The sequence below is a fragment of the Molossus molossus genome, unplaced genomic scaffold, assembly GCF_014108415.1.
Source record: "Molossus molossus isolate mMolMol1 unplaced genomic scaffold, mMolMol1.p scaffold_m16_p_19, whole genome shotgun sequence".
In the NCBI taxonomy this organism is placed as follows: domain Eukaryota; kingdom Metazoa; phylum Chordata; class Mammalia; order Chiroptera; family Molossidae; genus Molossus; species Molossus molossus.
Genome location: NW_023425354.1, coordinates 25,304,508 through 25,328,494, shown reverse-complemented (window position 1 = coordinate 25,328,494; position 23,987 = coordinate 25,304,508). Strand labels below are relative to the sequence as shown.

The 23,987-nt window shown below is 38.3% G+C and overlaps 1 protein-coding gene across 16 annotated transcripts; it reads left to right on the top strand.

Annotated features, from left to right (window-relative positions):
* The first annotated feature begins 441 nt into the window (after window positions 1-441).
* On the top strand, window positions 442-23,300 carry LUC7L3 (LUC7 like 3 pre-mRNA splicing factor). Of its 16 annotated transcripts, none has more exons than XM_036268157.1 (13): window positions 455-671; window positions 8,799-8,865; window positions 11,778-11,817; window positions 12,269-12,413; window positions 12,780-12,854; window positions 13,822-13,926; window positions 16,327-16,488; window positions 16,862-17,145; window positions 18,036-18,196; window positions 21,173-21,313; window positions 21,419-21,518; window positions 21,962-22,027; window positions 22,862-23,208. In XM_036268157.1, exons 1-12 carry the CDS (start codon window positions 573-575, stop codon window positions 21,984-21,986), a joined length of 1,404 nt encoding a protein of 467 aa, XP_036124050.1. In that variant the 5' UTR covers window positions 455-572; the 3' UTR covers window positions 21,987-22,027; window positions 22,862-23,208. The 16 variants fall into 16 exon arrangements, 12 of the variants coding, with proteins under 12 accessions (XP_036124053.1, XP_036124047.1, XP_036124054.1 ...); XM_036268156.1 differs by having other exon boundaries at window positions 22,217-23,208; XR_004960309.1 differs by having other exon boundaries at window positions 21,419-22,027.
* The last annotated feature ends 687 nt before the right edge of the window (window positions 23,301-23,987 follow it).

Here is a 23,987-nt window from a genome sequence, read left to right as displayed (position 1 = left end):
GAGGACCAAGCCATGTAGAAAAGGCGCGAGCGCAGTGCCGGGAAAAATGGAGTCTGAACAAGGAATGAGTTTCCTCCACTGGAAGATGGCAACGAGTGCGCCGCGTGGGACAAAGGGACACACTGCGCTTTTCTCCATTTCGGAACGGTGTCGAAGCTTCAAGACCTAGGCTCCTATTTCTCACTGTGAAAGAGCTCGGGAAGACCTGTGCTCAAGGAAGTGGGTGGGCTGAGTTAGCAGTGCTCCTTAGCCTCTGGGTCCGCAAAGCGCGGGAGTGGGGCGGCGCCACCGGGCAGGGGCGGAGTCGCGGCCCAGCCTCGGCAGGCCCCGCCCCTGGGCCGGTGGAAGCGGGCCCGACCTCGCCTCCCAGACTTGGGAGTATCCCTAGGGCGCACGCGCGCGCTTTGCACGCTGGGAAAGCGCCCGCGCGGCGGCCATTTTGTCTTATCGGCTCCTTTTTGGAGGAGGCTTTTTCGGCCTGCGAGCCGGCCGAAGAGGTTGGCGACGGTGTCGCCGGCGTTTTCTTCAGCAGGTGCCAGGGCTGGCGAGAGCAGCCGCCCGAGGGAAGCACCATGATTTCGGCCGCGCAATTGTTGGATGAGTTAATGGGCCGGGACCGAAACCTTGCCCCGGATGAGAAGCGCAGCAACGTGCGGTGGGACCACGAGAGCGTAAGTCCCGCGGGCCTTGGGCCTGTGCCCGGGCGCCGTGGGGGAGGGGAGCGGCGCGGGCTTGGGCCTGCGGGTCCCGCGGCGCGATTCCGGGCGGGGGGCAGGACCCAGACGCTGTCGAGTGTCTGACCCCGTGGCCGGAGGGAGCTGGGAGCATGGACTGGGAGGGAGGAGTCCGCCCGGATCTTGGGACACGGGATGATTTGTTTTTGTTTTTAGTGTCGAGGAAGCGTAGGGGGCCCTTGGCAGAATTGAAAAGAACCTTAATGAGGCAGGGAAACGCGGGAAAGGAAGGAGTTATTCTATATTGGAGGTTTCAGAGTTTTCACCTCAATGAAGTAGGGAAAAGGGCAAATTCTTCCGTTGTTTAGGTTGAGCGTCGTATTTAGACCGAAATTTCTGGCCAGGATTAGTGGTAAAAGTCGTGGCAGTATATTTCAGTAATGGTCCAATTTCTGAATGGACGATTATATGGGGAAGTGAATCTTTAAAAGAGGTCATAACTTGCTAGGGTTTACCCGTCATGATTTACAAAACTTGTTTGATAACAGTACGTTTTAGTTAGCCCTTCACGTAGACGGTTGTCAACGCTTTTTCTTTCACGTTAAACTCATTTGGTTCTCTTAACCCTGTGAGTAAGGGTAAATATTATAATCCCAGTCTCACAGATGAGACCTGAGAGGCTCACCCAAGATGTGTTGGCAAGTTAAGTGGCGAGACTAAATCTTTGTGATCCTGTTCACTTTCCACAATTCTATGCAATTGGTTCTCTGAAAAAACCATGATGTATTTCAGATGTTTTGAACATGCAGGTTACTAGTTTATTTCAGGCCTTACCTGAAGAACAGATGTAGGGTTTTAATTTTACTCGGCTTGCAGTTATAATCGAACAGCATGGTAACTTAAAGGCAGTTGCTAATCAAAATATGAAGGAATAAACAAATAAATATATTTTGAAAAGTTACTTGGTTACTCTTTAAACATAGGTTTTAGACAGAGTAAAATCTCTTTTGCAGTGCATAAAAACAAGTTAATGCTACATGAGTCCTTTCAAGTACTTTAAATAAGTGTTTAAAGTACTGGAATGCTACGTGATTCCAAAGTAGTATGAAGTGTTATGGTAGAATTCATTGTGTGGGGTCAGATTCACATGTTCCGCATTGACCTCAAGGGAGGTGCGAGGTGAAGCTTTTCAAAGGTTAATAGGTATTTGCCCGGCTGGCATTGCTCAGTGGTTAGAGCGTCAGCCCGCACACTGTAGGGTCCCGGGTTCGATTCCCAGTCAAGGGCATGTACCTGGGTTGCAGGGTCCATCCCCGGCCCAGTTGGGATTCGTTTGGGAGGCAACTGATCTGTGTGTGTGTCTCTCTCCCTCTTTCTCCCTTCCTTTCACTCTCAAAAAACAATCAATGGAAAAATATCTTTGGGTGAGTGTTAACAAACAAGGTTTATAGATATCTAATATTTTGGGGTTTTTCCCCTACTTGTCTAAATAGGAAACAGTAATCTTTTTGCTTGTCTTGACCCTTTTTTGGTAGACATTTCTTTGTCACAGTAAAGGAACTTTTTATTTTACCACTTAACTCAGTCATCTTTCCATCTAGACTTTGCCAGAAGACATTATGACTTAGTTGCTGTGTAAATAGGACATTTATCAATTTTGAATCCAAGAGAAAATTGCTTTTGATTGCCTCCTTATCAACTGGATCAGCGTATGCCTATGCCTTGGTTTTTTGAACAGTGTTGTGGAGAAACTTTGTTTTTGTAGTGGTTTTATTCCACATTGCATTATATGTTACTGGTTTATAACATTAGCAGTGAGGCTCTCAGAATAGCAGTTTAGGTTTTATGTCATCTCAGCTGTAATAAATCTGCTTTCCTTTCAGTTTTAGTGCTTCTCACTGATTTAAACTTTTGGTGCTTGTCACCAACATTAAATGACAGATTGCACTTTATTCTAGGTTCAGGGATTTGAAAAAGTCAGTTCCTAGTATTTCACATTCAGGACTGCAGAGGAAAGGCTGCCATCGATCAGGAACAAAGCACATGGCCTCTTATAAAGAAGTCGGAATTAATGTAGGGTATAATAAAGCTGGGGAAGTTTGTGGCATCACTTCTGGGTTATTTGCCTATTTTATGCTGTTGGCTGTTAGTGCTAAAATTTTGGAGTAATGGACAACCCCAGCATATACTGTAAGGGGTTTCACCATCACTGTAACCTAATACTTAAAAATATATACATATATTTTTTTGGTGGTACATGCCCCCAGCGGGAACCGAACCTGGGACTCTGGTCCACAGGCCTACGTTTAACCGCTGAGCCAAACTGGTCAGGGCATAAAAATATTTTTGTATTCCTATTATATCTGAAAATTTGTCTTTGCAAGACTTGGACTAGTTGGGAAAAGCACTTTCAGCTGGGTGGGGTTCTTTTGTTTAACAATTGAAATGGAAACTTCACCTTAATGGGGTTTTTACATTTTTTTTCTTAATTGAATTTTTTTTTTTTTTAGAGGGAGAGATAGAAACATCGATGAGAGAAAACATAGATTGGCCGCCTCCTGCATGCCTCCGCTGGGGATTTGGCCCGCAACCTGGGCTTGTGCCCTGATTGGGAATCAAACCTGCGACCTCTTGGTGCATGGGTCGATGCTGAACAACTGAACCACACCGGCTGGGCAGGTTTAAATTTTTTTTTTATTTGATTATTAATTTTAGAGAGAGAGAAAGATGGGTGCAGGGGGAGAGACATAGACAGACATCAGTTTGTTCCATTTATTTATGCATTCATTGGTTGCTTCTTGTATGTGCCCTGACCAAGGATCCAGTATGCAACCTGTTATCTGTGATAAACATAGTTCCTAAATGTACCTATCAGACCTTTAGAGTTTGTTTTAAGTTCAGATTTCTGCATCTCACCTCTGCCCCATTCTAATTTTGTGTGTCTGAGGAAAGGCCCTAGACATCTGCATATTTTTAAATGGCCTCTTATGCATTACACTGCTTTCTGACCCACCTATGAGTTCTTAATTGTGAGTAGCCACTTGGGAAAGCTTGTTCTTAAGTGAAGGATGCATCTGTGATACAAATTATCAACCTTTCATTTATTTGTAACAATGTATATATTACCACTATCAAAGTTGAATCTCAGAAAGTGCCTTACTGGGGTTAGTACTTACCAGACCTTTCCAACTTCTTTGCAGATTACCCTGGATCTGAGAGAAAGTAGTGTTCAGCTGAAGTGAAATCAGCTTGAATGCTACTGTTCCAAGGATTCGTTGGCACACCTTGCCTTGCTTGTTAATATTTTATTCCTTGAGATTATTAGTATTTTGCATTAAACAGTTTGTTCCACTTTGTTAATCCTAACCAACCACAGTAATGAAGAAAGCATGTGATTTTAACTGCCTAGTGTAAGCACCTTTCAGTTAGTGTCCACATGAGATTTCCAGAGAAGACATTAGAAGCCTTGTTATTAATCTGAATAGATAACAGCAATTTTGTAGTTCAAATTGAGGTTTTTACATTGTAGATATCAACCCAAATGTGAAATTAATGTAACTGTTGATTTAACTCTGATTCTGATAATACCTAAAATGAGATTTCTTTTATCATTTGTCAAATTAAGTATACTCTCTGTTAAGTGAAGATTTAATTATTTAAAAAGGGAATTGAACTGTTCTTTTCTAAAATCTTCAGAATGTTAGCAAATACTGTCATTGACACTGGAAGTTATTTAGAAAAGAAAAACCAGTTAAGGCTTCTGTCCACGTTTACTTGTGAACTTTTAAGTATTTTACTAGATAATTTTAATTCAGAGTCACCAAAATGTTCTTCTGTAGGAAATGCAGGCATTTCCTGCTTTATTCAATACATCATTAAGTGTTGGGCTTCTCAGAATTGCCAGCAGTCCGTGTTTAATGTGTGTATTTAACTGCTGTTTGCTTTTTCTTCCCCAAACTTATACAAAAAGCCCTGGCTGGTGTAGCTCAGTAGTTGGGAGCATTGTCTCGTGCACAGAAGGGTCAAGGGTTTGATTTCGGGTCAGGGCACACGCTTGGGTTTCCAGTTCCATGGACAGAGGGCAACCCATCTATGTTTCTCTCACTTTGATGGTTCCCTCTCCATGTCGATGTTTCTCTCTCTCTGGAATCAATGAAAAGTGTATCCTCCAGTGAGGAAGGGGGAAAAATACGCACACACAATATGTCATTATCAACACATGGCCAATATTATTTCCTCTATATTCTTGGTCTCTTCCATTATTTTGGAGAATTCCATCACTTCAACCTTAAAGAGATCACTGTGTACTTCTGAAATACAAAGACTAAAAATAAAAAAAGGACCACATTACTATCACACTGAAACTATTAAGGTATTTCCTTAATATTCGACTTGATTTCTTCACAAAGGGAGAAAGTAGCTTAAGTTAGTAATGTGTTGCTTTCTTATTTTATGAAATATGTTTAATTTTCTCATCATTTGTTACTTGTAAGTTGGGGAAATTCCTTTATTCATTTATTCAACAAAAATGTATCACTCTTAAGCTATAGTAGTATAGCATAGTATAGATACAGCATTTGGCCTGAGAGAACCACCAGTCGAGTGGCATATATGAAGGAGTAAATGTGCTTTTTTAATAACACAATGTGATAAATGCCACAGTGGGGAAAAGCACACATGAGAGGTGCACCTAACCTAGACTTGGGTATTCCAGAAAGGCCTCTTAAAGTGACCCTTAAATACTGAGACCTAAAGAATTAGTAGGAATTAGCCTGAAGGAGTGGGAGAGAAGACAAATGTTACTAGGAGCTGGAGGAAATCATAGGCCTGAGAAATTGTAAATAGTGTTACAGCTGGGGTCCTTGTTTGTATTCATTGAGGGGAGGGGGTATGTGGATAGATGGGTACAAACATGGTTTTGGTTTTTTAAGTCTTATTAAACGTTGAAACTAAATTACATTGGAAAACAATTGAAGACTTCTAAGCAGGAGAGAATTTTACTATCCGGCTGTTATGGAAAATTGATTAAAATTTTACCAAAAGTTTGTAAAGTGGGCAATAAAAAGACTGAACTATCACTTCAAAGGTGTATATGTGATAAAAGGCATGGAAATGAATGACTATAGAAAGTGTGATCACAATATAGTTGAAACGTGAAACTATGTTATCAGGGACTGAATAATTTTTTTTTAATATGTTTTTATTTATTTGTTTTTTAGAGAGAGGGGAAGGGAGAGAGAGAAACATTAATGTTAAGAGAGCAACATCGCCCTGGCCAGTTTGGCTCAGCGGTTAGAGCGTCGGCCTGCGGTCCAGAGAGACCCGGGTTCGGTTCCCGCTAAGGGCACGTACTTCGGTTGCAGTTTGTCCCCGGCCCTGGTTGGTTGTGCGGGTGGCAGCCACTCGATGTGTCCCTTCACGTCGATGTTTCTCACTCTCTTCCTTCCTCTCTCTCCCTCCCACTCTATCTGTACAAAAAATGGAAAAATATCCTCGGGTGAGGATAAAAAAAAAAAAAAAAAGGAAAAAAAGAGAGCAACATTGATTGGCTGCCACCTGCACACCTCCTACTGGGGATCAAGCCTGCAACCCCGGCATGTACTCTGACTGGGAATGGAACCTGGACTTCTCTCAGTCCATGGGACGATGCTCAATCCACTGAGCCACACCGGCAGGGCAAGAGATTCTTTAATCTTTTTTTAAATTAAGTATTGGCATGGGTATTTTATTGTAACACACTTAAAGTGGATGCAAAGTTTAACAAATCACTTTTTAGTAATTAGGATATATATAGCATTTTAAAGCATTTTATGTGAGCATTGGAGGTTTGGAAATAATTTGAAAAACCAGTAATCGTTCAAGCATATAGGACCCCCCTCCCCCTTTTTAAATCCTCACCCACGGATATTTTTTTCATTGATTTTAGAGAGGAAGGGAGAGAGAAACATCAATTGGTTGCCTCCTGTATGTGACTTGAGCAGGAATTGAACCCACAGTCATTCAGTACATGGGATGATACTCCAGCCAACTGAGCCACTGGCTGGAGCTAGATCCTTTTAATTGTTTGTAAGAATAATGTTTAAGTTTCAAAGAGTCATTGTAAAAATCAAGTATTAGAAGAACTTCTGAAGGAAAGAAAATGATACAAAGATATTATGTCTTATGGATATGGAGATATGTATATATATATATTTGCTATTAAAACAAAATCTAGCCCTGGCTGTTTTTGCTCAGTGGTTAGAGCATTGGCCTGTGGTCTGAAGGGTCTCAGGTTTGATTCCGGTTGAGGGCACATACCTGGGTTGTGGGTTCAACCCCTGGCCTCAGCCAGGGTTGTGCAGAGGCAACCAATCCATGTGTGTGTCTCTCTCTCACATCAGTGTCCCCCCCTTTCCCCAAATCAATGGAAAAATATCCTCGGGTGAGTATTTACAAAAACATGAAATCTTTCTATACTTAGATGTGATTTTTGAATCTTTAGTTTTGTTTTTGTAAATATTGATTTTAGAGCGAGAGGGAGAAGGGGGGATGAAGAGAGAGAGAGAAACATCGATTTGTTGTTCCACTTATTTATGTATTGGTTGGTTTCTTATATGTACCCTGACCAGGGATTGAACCTGCAACCTTGACATGTCAGGAAGATGCTCGAACCAACTCAGTTACCCAGCCAGGGCTGATTGTTCTTTATGACCTTAGTTTTTCTGGACATACCTTATGGAGTTACATTGCTTCATACAAGTGTAAAACAATTGGCCTTTGAGACAGAAAACTACTTCATATTTAACATCTATTTCCTAAAGTGTCTAGAGAGAACTCTCATTCAATCTTAAATTTAACATACCTTTTCTTTCATATGTCATAGTTGTACATTGATAGATTATCTGATAACAAGTATTATATGAAGGAAGGGAGATATTTTGGAATTTTTGCTTACCAGGTTTTGGTTTGCAGTGTTACAGAATTAAATATAGTATACTCTGCCCTGGCCGGTTTGGCTCAGTGGTTAGAGCGTGGACCTGCGGTCCCGAGAGACCCGGGTTCAGTTCCCGCTAAAGGCGTGTACCTTGGTTGCAGTTTGTACCCAGCCCTGGTTGGTCGTCCGGGTGGCAGCCACTCGATGTGTCTCTTTCACGTCGATAGTTCTTTCTCTTTCTCTCTCTCTCTCTCTCTCTGTTCCTCTCTCTCCTTCCCACTCTACCTGAACAAAAAATGGAAAAATGTCCTCGGGTGAGGATAATAAAAAATATATATATATATAATATACTCTTAGAATATAGCTAAAGGAGTTACAAAACTAATGGGAGAGAATTAAGTCAATTTCATATTAATTCCCCATACCACAGGAGCCCATCAGGGGTCAGTCAGTAGCCTAGCTGGTGTAGTTCAGTGCTTGAGCATTGACCCATGCACCTAGAGGTTACCAGTTCGATTCCGAATCAGGGCACATGCCCAGGTTGTGGGCCTAATCCCTAGTGGGGGGCATGCAGGAGACTGCCAGTGGGTGTTCTCTCTCACTGATGTTTCTATCTCTCTCCCCCTCTCCCTCCCTCTCTAAAATCAATAAAGAAAAATTTTTTTAAAAAGGCACTCAGTAAAGTGCTGGTATATATGAAAATATTCAATACAGTTTAGGGCAGTTTACAGGATCACTTAAGTGAAAATACTAAACCAGATTGCTTTAAAGAAGTGTTCAATTTGTAATGTAGATAGTGGTTCCCAAATCCTAATTTGTAAATTGGTTCTGGTCTTTAACAATGTTAGAACAATAAGAACAGTGTAGGGTGTGTTTTTGTTTGTTTGTTTGTTTGTTTGTTTTTAATAAAAATAAAATGTTTCTTTTTTTCTGGGTATCTTCCCATAATTGTTGCTATTGAGGGGGTGGTTAGTGATTTTAAAAGCTGGTAACTCTTCGTCAGTCTTACACATCTCTTACTGAAATGCAGGAGTCCACAAGTTACTAATTCACCTAACTAATAGGGTCTAACAAATGAAGTTGTTCTTACACTTACTTGGTTGAAAGATGAAGATCCAGAAATGAGAAAATAGTTATTTGGCACCTTTTCCAATATAGTTTTAAAGCTGAACTATTTAAAAAAGTTAAGCACCTTTGTTTTTCTTCACTAGGTTTGTAAATATTATCTCTGTGGTTTTTGTCCTGCGGAATTGTTCACAAACACTCGTTCAGATCTTGGTAAGTGAATTTTCTATGTAACTCTTATCAAATTTATTATTTAAAAAAACTGGTACTTTATCATTCTGAAAAGTTTTCTCTTAAAGGTTTGTTGATAAAGTAATTTCTTTCCTTGCTTAGATTTTTGAATATATTAATAAATGTCAGTTTAGTTAATTATACAATTCATGTCTATTTACATTCCCTCCTGAATTCCCTTCACTAAAATGAAAATTTAAAAACAAAAAAGGTGTAAATGGAAGAGGAGATAACATTAGAGATGTCAACAAATTTTTGGAAGATGACAAGTGGATGGAAGAGTAGCAGCAAACTCAACAGAGCAGAGAAACCTGTACCCTAAAAGCCTGCAGAAGGGGATGTTAAACAGAAGCCAGTGTTTGATCAGCAAAACCCTGGACAGGCTCAGGATTTGGAGGCACCAGGTACCATAGAAGGCAGAGTTAAGTCATGGGCTGAAAATGACAGATTAGTCTAGTTAAGGGTTTCTCAACCTTGACATTTGACATTTTGAGCTGGGTTATTTTCTTATATTAGGGGTCCTGTGTTTTTTAGGATGTTTAGCAGCATCCCTGGCCTTTATTCTCTAAATGCCAGTAGCGCCCCCCACTTGTGGCACCCAAAAATGTCTCCAGGCACTGTCGCATGTCCCTGGGGAGCATAATTCCCCTCTGTTGAGGACTGCTAATTTTGGTAGTCTGATTCTTAAAATTTGTGCTTATAGTGATTCTGCTCTCATACCCCTATACTCCAGGAGACTAGAGGGTTGCTTTCTGGATAAATTCAATTAAAGAGACTAGTTCAACTGAACCACAAAATGTAAAAATAATAATAATTGAGTGACTATTCTCCCAAGGATGGTACATAACTAGTATTTTAGATTTATAAAAGAGACGTTAATTCATTAAGCACAATGTTTGCCCAAGAGCATTAGGAGCACAGGGCTGGAGAAGTCTAGATATTGGGATTCTAGACACAAGCACAGGGCAGTAAAGAGTAAAAATGAGACTGTAAGAGATTAAATGAGTCTATATTCTTAATAGTGGGGTTTTCCCATTCCCTCCTCTGCCCTGTTCCTAGAAGAATACAGCCAGATGTTTTTCCCCAGGCAGAAGAGAAGAGGATTCTTTAGAGAAAGTGAACAGTTCCAGAGAAGTGATCTACAGGTACTGACCCTTGGGGAGTCTCCTAAAAGAAAGTCTTGCTGCCTGATTTTCCAGTGGGTAAAGCTCATATTAGTTGACAAACCCTGCCTGTGCATATCAACTTCCAATCAGATTTTGGAAGTGTTTTGCCAGCCAAGGACACCAGTCAGACATTTGAAGAAAAACCTTCAACACGAAAGATTAACCAAAACCGGCAGTAGAAAAGAATTTAGTAGAGTTAGAGATAATGGGGAAGGCAGGAGAAAAAAATGTAAAAGTTTTAACTAGATTTAGTATTAGAAATAAGAGAAGATAATCGGGAAGAATAGGATGCTATATAAAAATTGAACTTTTGAAAAACCAAAAAGAGCTCTTGAAATTAGAATGAAAAATCTGAAATGAAATCAGTGGGAAAGTTTGAAAATAAGATCAAAGAGATTTGCTGCAGTGTTGAGTAAAAAAAAAAAAATGTCAGTCTAGCTCTCTTTATATATAGCTAAATAAGAGTCTAGATAAACAGAAGAGAGAAAATATAAGTTTTGCAGTACTGAAGCATGTTAGTTTCTAGATTGAATGTGGTCTTCAAATCCATACCAAGACACCACTGAAATTTCAGAACACCAAGGGTGGGGGTGGGGCGCACAGGCTTGTGAATTGGAATGGCCTCAGATTTGTCAGTAACAACACTGGAAGCTTGAAGACACTGGAGAAACACTTCGAGGATTCTGACTGAAAAATATTTTTATGTAGGTTGGCTTTATAGCCAAAATGAAAGTATGTGAGGGTGAAAGATTTTTCAGACATGCAAGGTCTCAACAAATTTATCTCCCATGAACCTTTTCTCTGGAAACTCGACCGACACACAAGCATAAACCAAGAAGGAGAAAAACAAGAGATCCAGGAAACTGCATCCAACACAGACCAGAAAAGGAATTTCTCAGGATGATGCCTCGGTTAGTGAGCTTAGAAAATATGCAGCCCAGAGTGAAGAGTTCAGAAAGCTCATGGAAGAAAATGAAGCTGATTTTCTGATGCGTTTTGAATCTTGAGGGAAGTTAGTATTGAGATAGTTTCTATAACTGAGTTAAAGTGTTTAAGAAGAATTTGAAGTAAATAGAAAACTAAACAAATGAAAAATTCCCACAAAGTATGAAGTGTATTTAAAATGTCATAATGCACCTTTTGTTTGGCTCAGCAGTGAAAATAGTACTTGCGTAGTCAAACTATAAACACTGAATATTTAACTTAAAATTTTGATGCCCAGGACAAACCAGGAGAAAGAAAAATAAGCATAGAGTTTATAAATATGGAGAATTTATAAATATCCAGAATAGCTAAAAGGGTTAAAATTGGTAGCCTTTTAGAGGTGGGAAGGGATGAGATTAGGTTGCTAGTCTTGTACTGTTTGACTACATGTGCACATATTCAGAATTAATAAGGTGTCAGTGGTGGTTCTGACCAGTGGTTCACCCTTATCAGTTTTTGTCTTGAGTGGCAGTAAGGAACAATTTTCTCTTTCTACCCCCTCCCTATTAACATATACTTGCTCTCCATTATATTGATCTTGAAGATTAAGGAAAACAATTTTCATGTGCTTATTTGGGCATGTTGCTCCATTAGGCTCAACTTAGGTGTTTACTGAGTATTCAGATGATAAAATGAATCTTTTATTCTTTTTTTGAAGAAAGAACTTCCTTTTGTTTTAGCAAGAGAAAGAGTTAAGGTCGCCAATACTTAATATTCGTTCATGTTTCTCTTTTTTTTTTTCAGGTCCATGTGAAAAAATTCATGATGAAAATCTACGAAAACAGTAAGTTACTTTTTTGTCACCTCCTCTCCCCTCTTTCTTCCCAGTCATTATTTGGTTTAAAGGGGACAAGGATTGAAGAAATAACTGGAATTAGTGTAAAATGAATTTCTGAAAGAGGTCCTATTCATTAACTGGGAGTAGTAGAAAGTCAAAAGGCTTCAATAATGATGCACTACAGTGGCTTTTTGACAGCTCCGATTTTATAAAAGAGACTTGTCTAGGTTCATAGATCCATTAGTGGTAGAGCTGGTGTTGAAGCACCTAGATGTGCCTGATTTTATAGTCAGTGCTCTTAATTTAAACATAATGCTAAATACTACCTTCCCTTTACCAGGAGGAGGGACAGCTAGAAATGCAACTGTCTGAGGGACTAGTTAAGATAGTGTGTGTGAATTGTAATGAATACAGATTTGAAAAAAATGTAATGCTTGTTTATTTTCATTTTTATCAGGTATGAGAAAAGTTCTCGTTTCATGAAAGTTGGCTATGAGAGAGATTTTCTGCGATACTTACAGAGCTTACTTGCAGAAGTAGAACGTAGAATTAGACGAGGCCATGCTCGTTTGGCATTATCTCAAAACCAGCAGTCCTCTGGGGTGAGTATGAAACTAATTTACAGTCTTTGTAAAGAGTCCATGTTCTCTGGAGACCTTTCTTGAATTGAAACTTGTATTCAGGTTCATTCATTACTTTGTGTCCTTTTAGAATGTCATAAACTTTAAAAGGCATTTTTTTCAGTCTTTATTAGTAAATGTAATACTGATTTTGCTAATCATAAGGTTTTTCTCTTAAATATCAGTAACTGACACTATGTAATCCACTTAACAAATTGAAGATAACTGAGTTACAATTCTTGTGGTTTGACATTTTAATTATTAGATATAAAAATATATATGGTATGTGAGAGTTTGAATATTTTTTTGTTTTTACTGTTTGATAATACATTTTATTGTCTTCAATAGGCAGCTGGCCCAACAGGCAAAAATGAAGAAAAAATTCAGGTTCTAACAGACAAAATTGATGTACTTCTGCAACAGGTAAGGACTGTGTGAATTAGTACCAGAAAATATTTGGAATAAACACTTAACCAAAGAAGATATAAGGATGACAAATAAATATATGTAAAGGTGCTCAATGTCCTTAGGGAAATACATATTAAAACCACAACGAGATACTTGTACTCCTATCAGAATAGCTAAAATTAAAAAGACTGACCATACCAAGTGTTTGTGAAGATGTGGGCAAACTGGAACTATGATACACTGATGGTGAAATACAAAATGGTGCAACCACTCTGGAGAAGAGTTTATCTGTTTCTTTACAAGTTAAAGAGTATACCATGAGCCATTTCACTCCTAGATATTTACCCAAGAGAAATGAAAACCTGTTTACACAGAGTTGCATACCAATGTATATAGCAGCTTTATTCATAATAGGTAAAAAACTGGTAACATCTCAAAATGTCTATCAACAGGTGAATGGATAAACAAATTGTGATGTTTCCTACTATTTAGTAAGACAAAGAATTAACTGCCTATAACAGTATGATAAGTTTTAAGATAATTGGGCTGAGTGAAAGAAGCCAGGTCGCTGCCTGCCTCCCAAGGTGCATAGTTCCGCTTATATAAAATTCTAGAAAATGCAGAATTTATAGGGTAAGAAAGCAAATCAGTGGTTGCTTGGGGAGGAGGTAATACAGAGGCATGAGGAAACTTTTTGGGGTGATGGATGTTTTCATTATTTAGATGAAAGTATTGGTTTCATGGGTGTGAAAACTTACATATTGTGCACCTTAAAATAAGTAAGCTTATTGCTTATCAAGTACACTTTCTTAATGCTATAAAAAAAAATCAAAGGGATAAATTAAACACAAAAAGGCGTCAGTGAACAAAACCAAACAAAAAGACCCAAACCACCACTCTAATGAAGCATTGGTGGGGGTGCATATTTGGATAGTTTGGTTAGAAAGGAGTTTAAATACTTTTTTTTTTTAATCCACCCTAGATTGAAGAATTAGGATCTGAAGGAAAAGTAGAAGAAGCCCAGGGAATGATGAAATTAGTTGAACAGTTGAAAGAAGAGAGAGAGTTGCTTAGGTCCACGACATCGGTGAGTAGCAACTTCATTTTGATTTACCCAGGCTGTTTGCTGCAAATTACCAGGACCTATTCCTGTTGGAGAACCTCTGTAAACAATTTCCTAGTGTCCTGAATCAAGTGTCAGCAACCTTGATCACAAAGGGCTGCATAGTAAGTTTTTTTTTTTCTTTATTGATTTTAGAGAGAGAGGAAGGGAGAGGTAGGGAGAGATGGAAACATCGATGAGAAAGAACATCGATCGGCCGCCTCCTGCATGTCCCCCACTGGGAATCAGGCCTACAACCTGGGCATGTGCCCTGACCAGGAATTGAACTGGCGACTTCTTGGAGCACGGGTCAACACTCAACCACTGAGCCAGCCAGGCAAATGTTTTTTTTAATATGTTTTTAATTGATTTTTAGAGATAGGAGAAGGGAGAGAGAAACATCGATGTGAGAGAGCTACATTGATTGGCTGCTTTTTGCACACACCCCTACTGGGGATGGAGCACACAACGTGGGTATGTGCCGTGACCAGGAATTGAACCTGGGCCTCTCAGTCCCTGGGGCGACGCTCAGGCCACTGGCTAAACTGGCCAGACTATAGTACATAGTTTAGATTTGCAAACCATATTGTCCTGAGGCAGCTACCTAGCTCTGCCTATATATTATGAAGGCTACTTCAGACAATACAGTGTGGCTTTGTATCTGATAAAACTTTATTTACAAAAACAGCTAATGGCTTGCCAACTGGTGCCTTATATCATGAGTATTCACTTGGGTATTGTACACCCATCAGAATAGTTGAAATGGCTCTGGCCGGTTTGACTCAGCGGTTAGAGTGTTGGCCTGCAGACCAGAGAGTCCCAGGTTCATCGGTTCCCGCTAAGGGCATGTACCTCGGTTGTGGTTTGTCCCCTGCCCAGGTTGGGGCTATGTGGGTGGCAACCAGTCGATGTGTCTTTCACATCGATGTTTCTCTCTCTCTTTCTCCCTCCTGCTCTATCTGAAGATGAATGCAAAAATATTCTCGGGTGAGGATTAAAAAAAAAGAATAGCTGAAATGAAAAAGACCATACTAAGTGTTAGTGAAAATGTGGGCAAGCTGGGATTATTGTTTTTATTTGTATTTATTTATTGACTTATGCTTTAAAATTGATTTTAGAGTTAGGAAGGGAGGGAGGGAGAGAAACATTAATGAGAAGCATCAATTGACTGCCTTCTGCATGTCCCCTACTGGGGATCGAACCCGAAACCCATGCATGTGCCCTAACCAGAAATCGAACTGGTGACCTCTTGGTGCATGGGGCAACGCTCAACCAACTGAGCCACACTGGCTGGGCTTTTTTTTTTTTTTTTTAATTTTTTTTATTTTGTTACAATAAGTTATTCAGTACATACTAATATTCAGTGTTGGTAATACTCTTAAAAATAACTTCAACTTTTTTTCTTTTTTTTTTTTTAAATCTTCACCCAAGGATATTTTTTCCATTGATTTTTAGAGAAAGTGGAAGGGAGGGAGGGAAAGAGAAACATTAATGTGAGAGAAACATATAGGTTGGTGCCTCCCGCATGTGCCCCAACTGGAGCCAGGGATGAAACTTGCAACCCAAGTATGTGCCCTTGACCTGAAATAAAACCCGAGACCCTTTGGTGCGCGAGCCGACGTTCTAATCACTGAGCCACATCAGCCAGGGCTCTGTAACTTTTTAAAAACTGTTTTAATTAGAGAATATATATGTTACGGATATCTTTTATTTTTATTTTTTTCTTTATTGATTTTAGAGAGAGAGGAAGAGAGAAGGAGAGAGATAGAAACACCGATGAGAGAGAACATTGATAGGCCGCCTCCTGCATGCTCCCCACTGGGGTTCGGGCCCACAACCTGAGCATGTGTCCTGACTGGGAATCAAACTGGCGACCTCTTGGTGCATGGGTTGAAGCTCAACCGCTGAGCCACACCAGCCAGACACGGATATTGATGATAGAATGTAATCGGTCATTGGTTCACAACTATTGAATGGGATGTGTTCAGATTATATTCAGTTAGTTCCTTAATGATTTTGAAAAACATTTTTAATATGGAGGATGACACCTTTAGTCTCTTGAACCTAAGCAAGTAATGAACTTAGACTAAAATGAGTAGGTTTCAGAAAGATAATTTTACTTCTTCAAGGCAGTGCAGTTAATTCAATGGTTATAGTTGAGTGATGAGAACTTAACACTTCCTGGATAAGATGTGAGTTGGTTAACTTGTTATCCTTCCCCTCTCTAAAAGTTGACCAATTGCTACTCAGTATTATGGCAGGGACGGGGTAGGGGTGGGATGGAAAATAGCAATTCACAAAATGAAAATCTATTCTAAATGTTAAGTACCTTTTTGGAATTTGTTTTTTTCCCCCCTCATTCTTATAACTGATTTGTCATTTTAGACAATTGAAAGTTTTGCTGCCCAAGAAAAACAAATGGAAGTTTGTGAAGTGTGTGGAGCTTTTTTGATAGTAGGAGATGCACAGTCCCGGGTAGATGACCATTTAATGGGAAAACAGCACATGGGCTATGCCAAAATTAAAACTACTGTAGAAGAATTAAAAGTAAGTGTCTTTTAAACATGTATTTTAGCTATAGCTAATACTAGATTATATTATGACTAAAAGTTGATTACATAGGTATAGACCTGTTGATATTTTGCTGATATGTGTTATTTGAAGCAGTGATAATCTCTATAAAATTTGCTGGTCGGTTAGATTAGCAAAATACTTTATTTTCTTCACTCTTTAGTGCCAGGAATTTGGGGGAAAGAATTTTCTTGAAGATTTAGTCAAGTAATGATATCTTGTGTACATACATGCTGTTAGAATTTTCCTTTTAGGGCATAACATTTCATAAGTTAGTTTACAGATGCTTCACATTAGGTAATCATTGTTTGACAGTCTTTAAAGGTTCTGTAAAAATTGATTTTTATAGGAAAAATTAAGAAAAAGAACCGAAGAACCTGATCGTGATGAGCGTTTAAAAAAGGAGAAACAAGAACGAGAAGAAAGAGAAAAAGAGCGGGAGAGAGAAAGAGAAGAAAGAGAAAGGAAAAGACGAAGAGAGGAGGAAGAAAGAGAAAAAGAGAGGGCTCGCGACAGGGAGAGAAGAAAGAGAAGTCGTTCACGAAGTCGGCACTCAAGCCGAACTTCTGACCGAAGATGCAGCCGGTCTAGGGACCACAAAAGATCGCGAAGTAGAGAAAGAAGGCGAAGCAGGTTTGTAGAGCACGTGAAACAGTGCCTGGTGCACAGTGAGTGTGCAGTAAAGAGTAGTAATTACTAGAGTTATTTCTTAGTACTTGGGATGGTCTTAAATTCATTAAGCACTAGGATGGATTATGAAAATTGCCTCAAGGCACATTCTTTGCTGTTTCCCATCAGTCTGGGGAGGTTTGATGCAGTCCTACTAGGCAGTGAGTTTACTGGTGGTCTTCTAAGTGCTGCTTTTATTTGTCCTATGAAGACATTTAGACCGGAAGTTTTGGGGTTTTTTTTATCCTCCCCTGAGGACATTTTTCTATTTTTTGTTCAGATAGAGTGGGTGGGGGGGAGAGAGAGAGAAAAAAAAAAGTTGACGTGAAAGGGACACATCGAGTGGCTGCCTCCTGCATGACCCAACCAGGGCTGGGGACAAACTGCAACTGAGGTACACGCTCCTAGCGGAAACCGAACCCAGGTCTCTCTGGACTGCAGACCAGTTCTCTTAACTGCTAAGCGAAACCTGCCAGGGCTAAACCATAAATTTTTTATGTAAGATTAGCTCTTTTGCTTTGAACAATATCAAGCATAACTAAGAACTAAAACGTCATGTAACTAATTCTTTAAAAACAAAAATGTGAAATTTTACTGTTTTAATTAGAGTTGTGATTGAAGAAGAGGGATCATAAAGAGCACAGTCATAACTATCTTAACACTATTTGAAAAATTGAAGTTAGATTTTCAGTTAAGATTTTTGGTATAAATGGGTTTTAGTAGTAGATAATTATTTGCCTTATAAGGGTTAAGTTTAGTTTAATCTTGTTATTAGTTCAATGATGTATAATTCTTCAAGGTTTTTTCTTACTGTAATATCAACTGACATTAGTTTTCTTTTATTTTAAATGAAGAAGTAGAGATCGCCGAAGAAGTAGAAGCCATGGTAGATCAGAAAGAAAGCATAGATCTCGTAGTCGGGATCGAAGAAGATCAAAAAGCCGGGATCGAAAGTCATATAAGCACAGGAGCAAAAGTCGGGACAGAGAACAAGATAGAAAATCCAAGGAGAAAGGTTAGTTTATGTGAGAATTTGATTCATTAAGAGACTGTTTTCACACTCTTGTCTCTTCACTCTTTGGACATAGGCAGCATTCCATTTCAAGCTATACACCGTTTCACTTAACAGTGAACACCATTCAGTGGGAGATAGGCATTTTCCCCTCTCCTGCTCTGATTTGTGAGACTGACAGTTGACCACATGTTTTCTTAAAACACATTAAAACCACAGTATTCAATTGATAACTTGAAGTTTTAGCATCCAGAGTCTTCCAGGTATTGCATTACCTTTCAGGGATTTTAGGCTGTAGAATATATTAACTTGGTTATTAGCCACATTTTTTAAAAACCTGCTGTAGTGTTTCCATAATGTGTCTTGCAGAGTAAATGTACATTGTTGCATTGGTCTTCATGTATAACATTCATTTAATTCAGTAATTAACTTCTAAGTTCACAGAAGTTGAATATCTTAATGTGTCTTAACCGTGTTTTCTATTGTAACAAACTGTTTCCCCTCTATTTTTTCCTTTGGTTTTCTGTGGCATTCCAGTATTTGGTTTACTGTGCACTGTTAACGGACTATCTCATTTTGTCTTTGGCATGTTTTCACAAGGATATTCCATCCTTTAACTTAGCCTTTATTGAAAGAGAGTTCTTTTAATCACCAGGGTCTTCTTTCTATATTTTCTACAGATTCTTTGAGCATCTTTTAATTGCTGTTCTGCTTTGCATGAATTTTAGGAATGAGAAAGGGCTTATTTCTAATTTTCATGGCTTTGCTTATTCCATCCTGTTTATGCCTATCTGTGTCCATGTTTGATCATCATCATAATAGGTGTGCTGCTGTTTGAGTTTATTGTACTGGACTTTCGTGTGATACTTGTTTATTATTTTCTTTTGTGGAACTATCCTGTGGTGGGTTTTTTTTTAGTGTGGGGCATACTTGGGTTTTTTGCTAGATTGAATTAGAGAACTAGCAGCACAAACATTTTTTTGTTTGGATTTTATTTTTCCTTAAATAAGTGTACTTTATTAAAAAATATAATCACTTATCTTTGAGAACTAAAACTCTGGTATGGCATCATTCGTATTATTTAAAATAGTTGGATTGGTTCTCAGGGACAGAAATTGGCTAGCTTTCATAGCCAACTTCTGAGCAATAAATGCCACTGGCCTGACTAAAACAGACGTATTTGTAATTTCTGGTTAGAGCAAAAAACATGATCTGGATTGCTTATTAATCCTGATTGTAGTAATGACATCATGGAATGTAATAAAGCTCTTAAGTACAATAGATACATTGTGATTAGAATATGGACAAATAGGGATTTTCCTGGTGAGATATTGAGGAAGGATAGAAGACTTGATTAAGAGAAAACTGTGTCAGGTCCATCTTGAAAGGTTGGGTATGCTGTGATGGATTATCTTAAACTTTGGGGTCTTTTAGAAGTGATGATATGATTTAATTGGCTTTTGAAAATGCCATGTAGCCACTTAGGCAATCCCAGGTATAAAATTGTCAGAAGTCCTGAACTTTGAGGCCAGATATGAACGGTAGCAAACATTTGATAACGCAAATGAGTAAGAGGGAGTTCACTACTCCAGGTGCTGTGATGGAAGCACTTTACCTAACCCCGCAAATGAAAAGTGGATTCTTACACAAACCTATTTTTCTTAACACCAAGCAATTTAGGCATGCTCTCTTTGTCAGGAGAGTTTTCCTTTTTTTAATCCATAGCCCTAAAATCCACCACACTTTGTGGATGTCCTTAGGACTATTAAGATCTACCATATTTACATAGGGCAGAAGATAAGATTATTGGACTGACTACTAGTCCTCTACGGGGCAACAAGACGACTCTTCCTCATTGAAGCTACCTGTGCACCGGAGAAGCCCATAAGGCACAAAGGGAGGACTTTTCCACAAGGTCAGTTAGAGCACACTGTGCTGGCACAGTTCTAATAAGTGGACAGACAGACATGAAGCAAGTCCTGCAGGCAGCTTCTTGGACATTGTTTTGTACATTCTGCAAATGTTATGGACTGAAGATGCCCCTTCACATGAGATCTTCAATTCTTACATTCTTTGGGTGCCCCCCATACCATATTTTATTTTCATTACCATTTTATACATCTTAACACCTTTGTCCAGATTCTGTGGAATATTCTGCTTCTTTTAAAATGTCTATCTGATGAACTAGTCTGCTGGACCAGCCATTCTTAACTTAGTTGTAAGATAAAAAATTTTTCCAGAAAGTTTGTAGTTTGCTTTAACATTTTCTGTAGAAATATTTTGTTAGGTAATACTTGGAACTGAAAAGGCTAGAATATACTTGCTCTGTGTACAGCTTTTGACCACTATTCTGAGACTTACCCATTCCAAGGAAAACATCAAGATTCACTTTTTCATGGTTTTTTTTGTGGCTGAGTTGAACTTTAATTTCTCCTTTTGGAAAAACAACTCTTGAGTTGGCCTGTATATTACTTAGCAAAGCATAAAAGTTCAGTACTTGGATTAGGATTCAAGATCGATTTTCTTTCATTGGGCTTGTCCTTCTTGGGCATTCAAATATATAGATAAGTAATCTTTTGCATTTAAAAATAGATAGTTGGGGAAATGTGCCTATTAAATATTCAACTTTTTTTCACCTTTTGCAGTTAACTATTTTTACCTTTTTAGCTTAATACATTTACTTCATGTGAACACAGCTTCTGTGTACTGTCTTTTAGACTCTACAGTGATTTGGAGTTGCCTGTACTTGAGCTTCTCGCTAGTTTGAGAATTTGCCCACTATTTTACCTTTTACTTTCTCTGATTCCCTGATCCTTCATAAACTACAGGTTTTATTTCTTTGATAGATTGACCAAACTGTACTTGTAGATGGTGGGAAGTGATTGTCTTTTTATCTCTTGATTGTTTCACTTTTCAAAGTGGCATGTATGTATCGTATTTTGCTTTAAAATCCATGATCAATGTCTTCTTTTATGGCAGAAAAGAGGGGATCTGATGATAAAAAAAGTAGTGTGAAGTCCAGTAGTCGAGAAAAACAGAATGAAGACACAAACACTGAATCAAAGGAAAGTGATACTAAGAATGAGGTCAATGGGACCAGTGAAGACATTAAATCTGAAGGTGACACTCAGTCCAATTAAAACTGATCTGATAAGACCTCAGATCAGACAGAGGTAAGTGTATTGTTTCTCACTTTGATTAGGGCTTTTTGTTACTGTTTGACAGTGCAGCGTAAGTATGCACAGATGAAGATGGAACTAAGCCGAGTAAGAAGACATACATCTTCTGAAGGAAAAGACAGTGTAGTCCTGCAAAACATTTTGAGGTACATTGTTTTGTCTCAGCTATTTTGTAGCAGACTCGTGCCCCCATTAGTGTGCCTCTTTGGAAATTATTGCCCACATTTGTAATATAGTCGCCATTGAAAAGTTAATTATCCTTTTTTTAGGGATTTTGCTGTCATTTCTTTTTTTTTTTTTTAATAAAAAGGTTGAACTGTTTTTTTTCTTTTTGCTATTAAGTCCATCTTGTGTTGGTACATTGGCAGAGACATTGCTTTAAAAACTTAAATATTTCTGAGGCACATGTTGGACTACTTTGTTTTAATTAAACTGCTAGTTATTTCTTTGTCAAGGATGTTTCTAGTTTTTTGCTTTATTGCCTTGCATTCTAATGCAGTTTGTTCTGTAACTCGAGAGCCAGTAGCATTGGATTGATGGAAGTGTAGGGTTTATGAATTATTGCAGCTGACTACCATACCTCACACAGCGTTGGTGTTGTGAGCGGCCCATGAAAAGCCAAATTAAAAATCAAGGATTCAGTCAAACTAAGCAGGTACTCATGCCAGGTACTCCTTTCTCTACCCACATCCATGTTTGAATGCTGTTGCCTGTGATCTTTACTCTTAACTGTTGTGTATCTTTTTTGTTCTTTACAAGAAGCACAGAGGGGTTTTTTGTGTATTGCGTGAAAACTTATAAATCAAATGTTAACAGAATGGAATTTTTTTTCAACTGTATGTAGGGATGCAGTGGTGCCCAGAATTAGATATCTTTAAAGAATTTTAAATACAATAAACACTTCATATTATTCGCCTTGTTACATTCAATGCAATTCTCAAGTCTTTAAGAGGTATGTGTTTAATATTTCCTACTGTGTAGGAGAATTTTGCAGTCAGCCATAGGTATATAGGAGTAGTCACTGGCTGATACATTTAAAGCAGCAGTGAATAGCAAGGGATAGCCATTTCAATCTGTGAAGTACAAAGAACTGTTGAACCATATAGAATGAATTTGGGTTTTTAAAGAACTACTAAAAGTCAGGTTTTATAAGAGTTCTTAAAACCTATAAACTGTTCATTCTTTGGGCTAGTGGCATGGGATAGAATATTCCTGATGAAAGGAAGTACCAATTAGTTGATTTGTCGATGGCATTCCTTTTCTAGGACAGTAATATAATGTGATGTCTGTGTGAGCCATTCCCACATAGGCAAGCATACACAGGCACATGGCTTTAAGACCACACTGATGCCTTATAATGAAAAAGAATACAAAAACATTCCATATACATATATTAGTAGTAGTTAGTGACTGGGCCAACACTTAGTCATAAAAGTTTGCCTTTTACATGTTGTCTAATTATCATTTTTCCCCAAATTTTGCATTATAGGACTACTGTTAGAAGATTTTTGGAAGAAAACTGAAAACGGCATAAAGTGAAGACCAACATTAAAATGAGGTGAAAGAAAACTATAGTGGCATAGAAAAAGTATAAAGCTCAGTTAGTTGTTTGTTTGTTTTTTTATTAAAAATTAATTCAGGACTGATGTGACCTACCAGATTTCAGAACATGTGTTAATATCATATATATGCCACTGAAAACTTAGGTCATGTATCATATTTTTTTTTCTTTAAGACTTTTTAAGGAATATTACCTAAATATGTGGCTTGCTCAGTGTTTAATTGCAAGTTTTCACTCTTGGACTTTGAAAACAGGATTAAACGTTAGTATTCGTGTGAATCAGACTAAGTGGGATTCCATTTTTACAACTGCTATACCTAGCCTTTGGATTTAGAAGTGAAAATAAAGTATCTCTGACTTTCTGTTACAAATTTGATTGTCTCTGTCATTGAAAAGTTTTAGTATTAATCTTTTTCTAATAAAGGTATTGACTCTGAACTAGTCCCTTGTTTTAAATATAAGAGGTACACTGTTACTAGAGGTGTTGGTGTACAGTTTTATCTAGTTGTTCTGTTTAAGACTAATTTTTATAGAATTTCCACAGTTGAAATGTTTTTAATAATGGTGCTTCAATTTGGGGTAGTTATGAATAAATTTGAATTTTGATTTTAAATAGCAAAAGTGTACAGTAAACTAGAAACTATTTTTACATCCCTGAGAGATCTTTAGTTTAGTAGTAGTAAATTCAAAATCTGCACTATCATCATGTAGCATAATATAATGATGTAGAAGAGCATTCGGTAACTTTAAACTCATTTTTGGCCTTTGTTTTAAATCCTGTATCAAGATTTCTCTTAACTTGATCTTGTCAGAATACAAATGTATTTATTTCTGTGGGGTGTGTAATACATATAACAGGATTAAAAAGCTGATGGTGAAACATGATTCCCCCCCCTCCTTTGGTCACACATGCAAATTTGGTAGCAAGTTTCTGTTGATAGCCCGCTTTGTCAGAGACTGTATAAAACTATTATCTCCAGCTACAATGTCATAGTAATATTTTGTGATTTATAATTTTTAAATATTGCCATCAGTTTATAGGCAAAAAATTGAG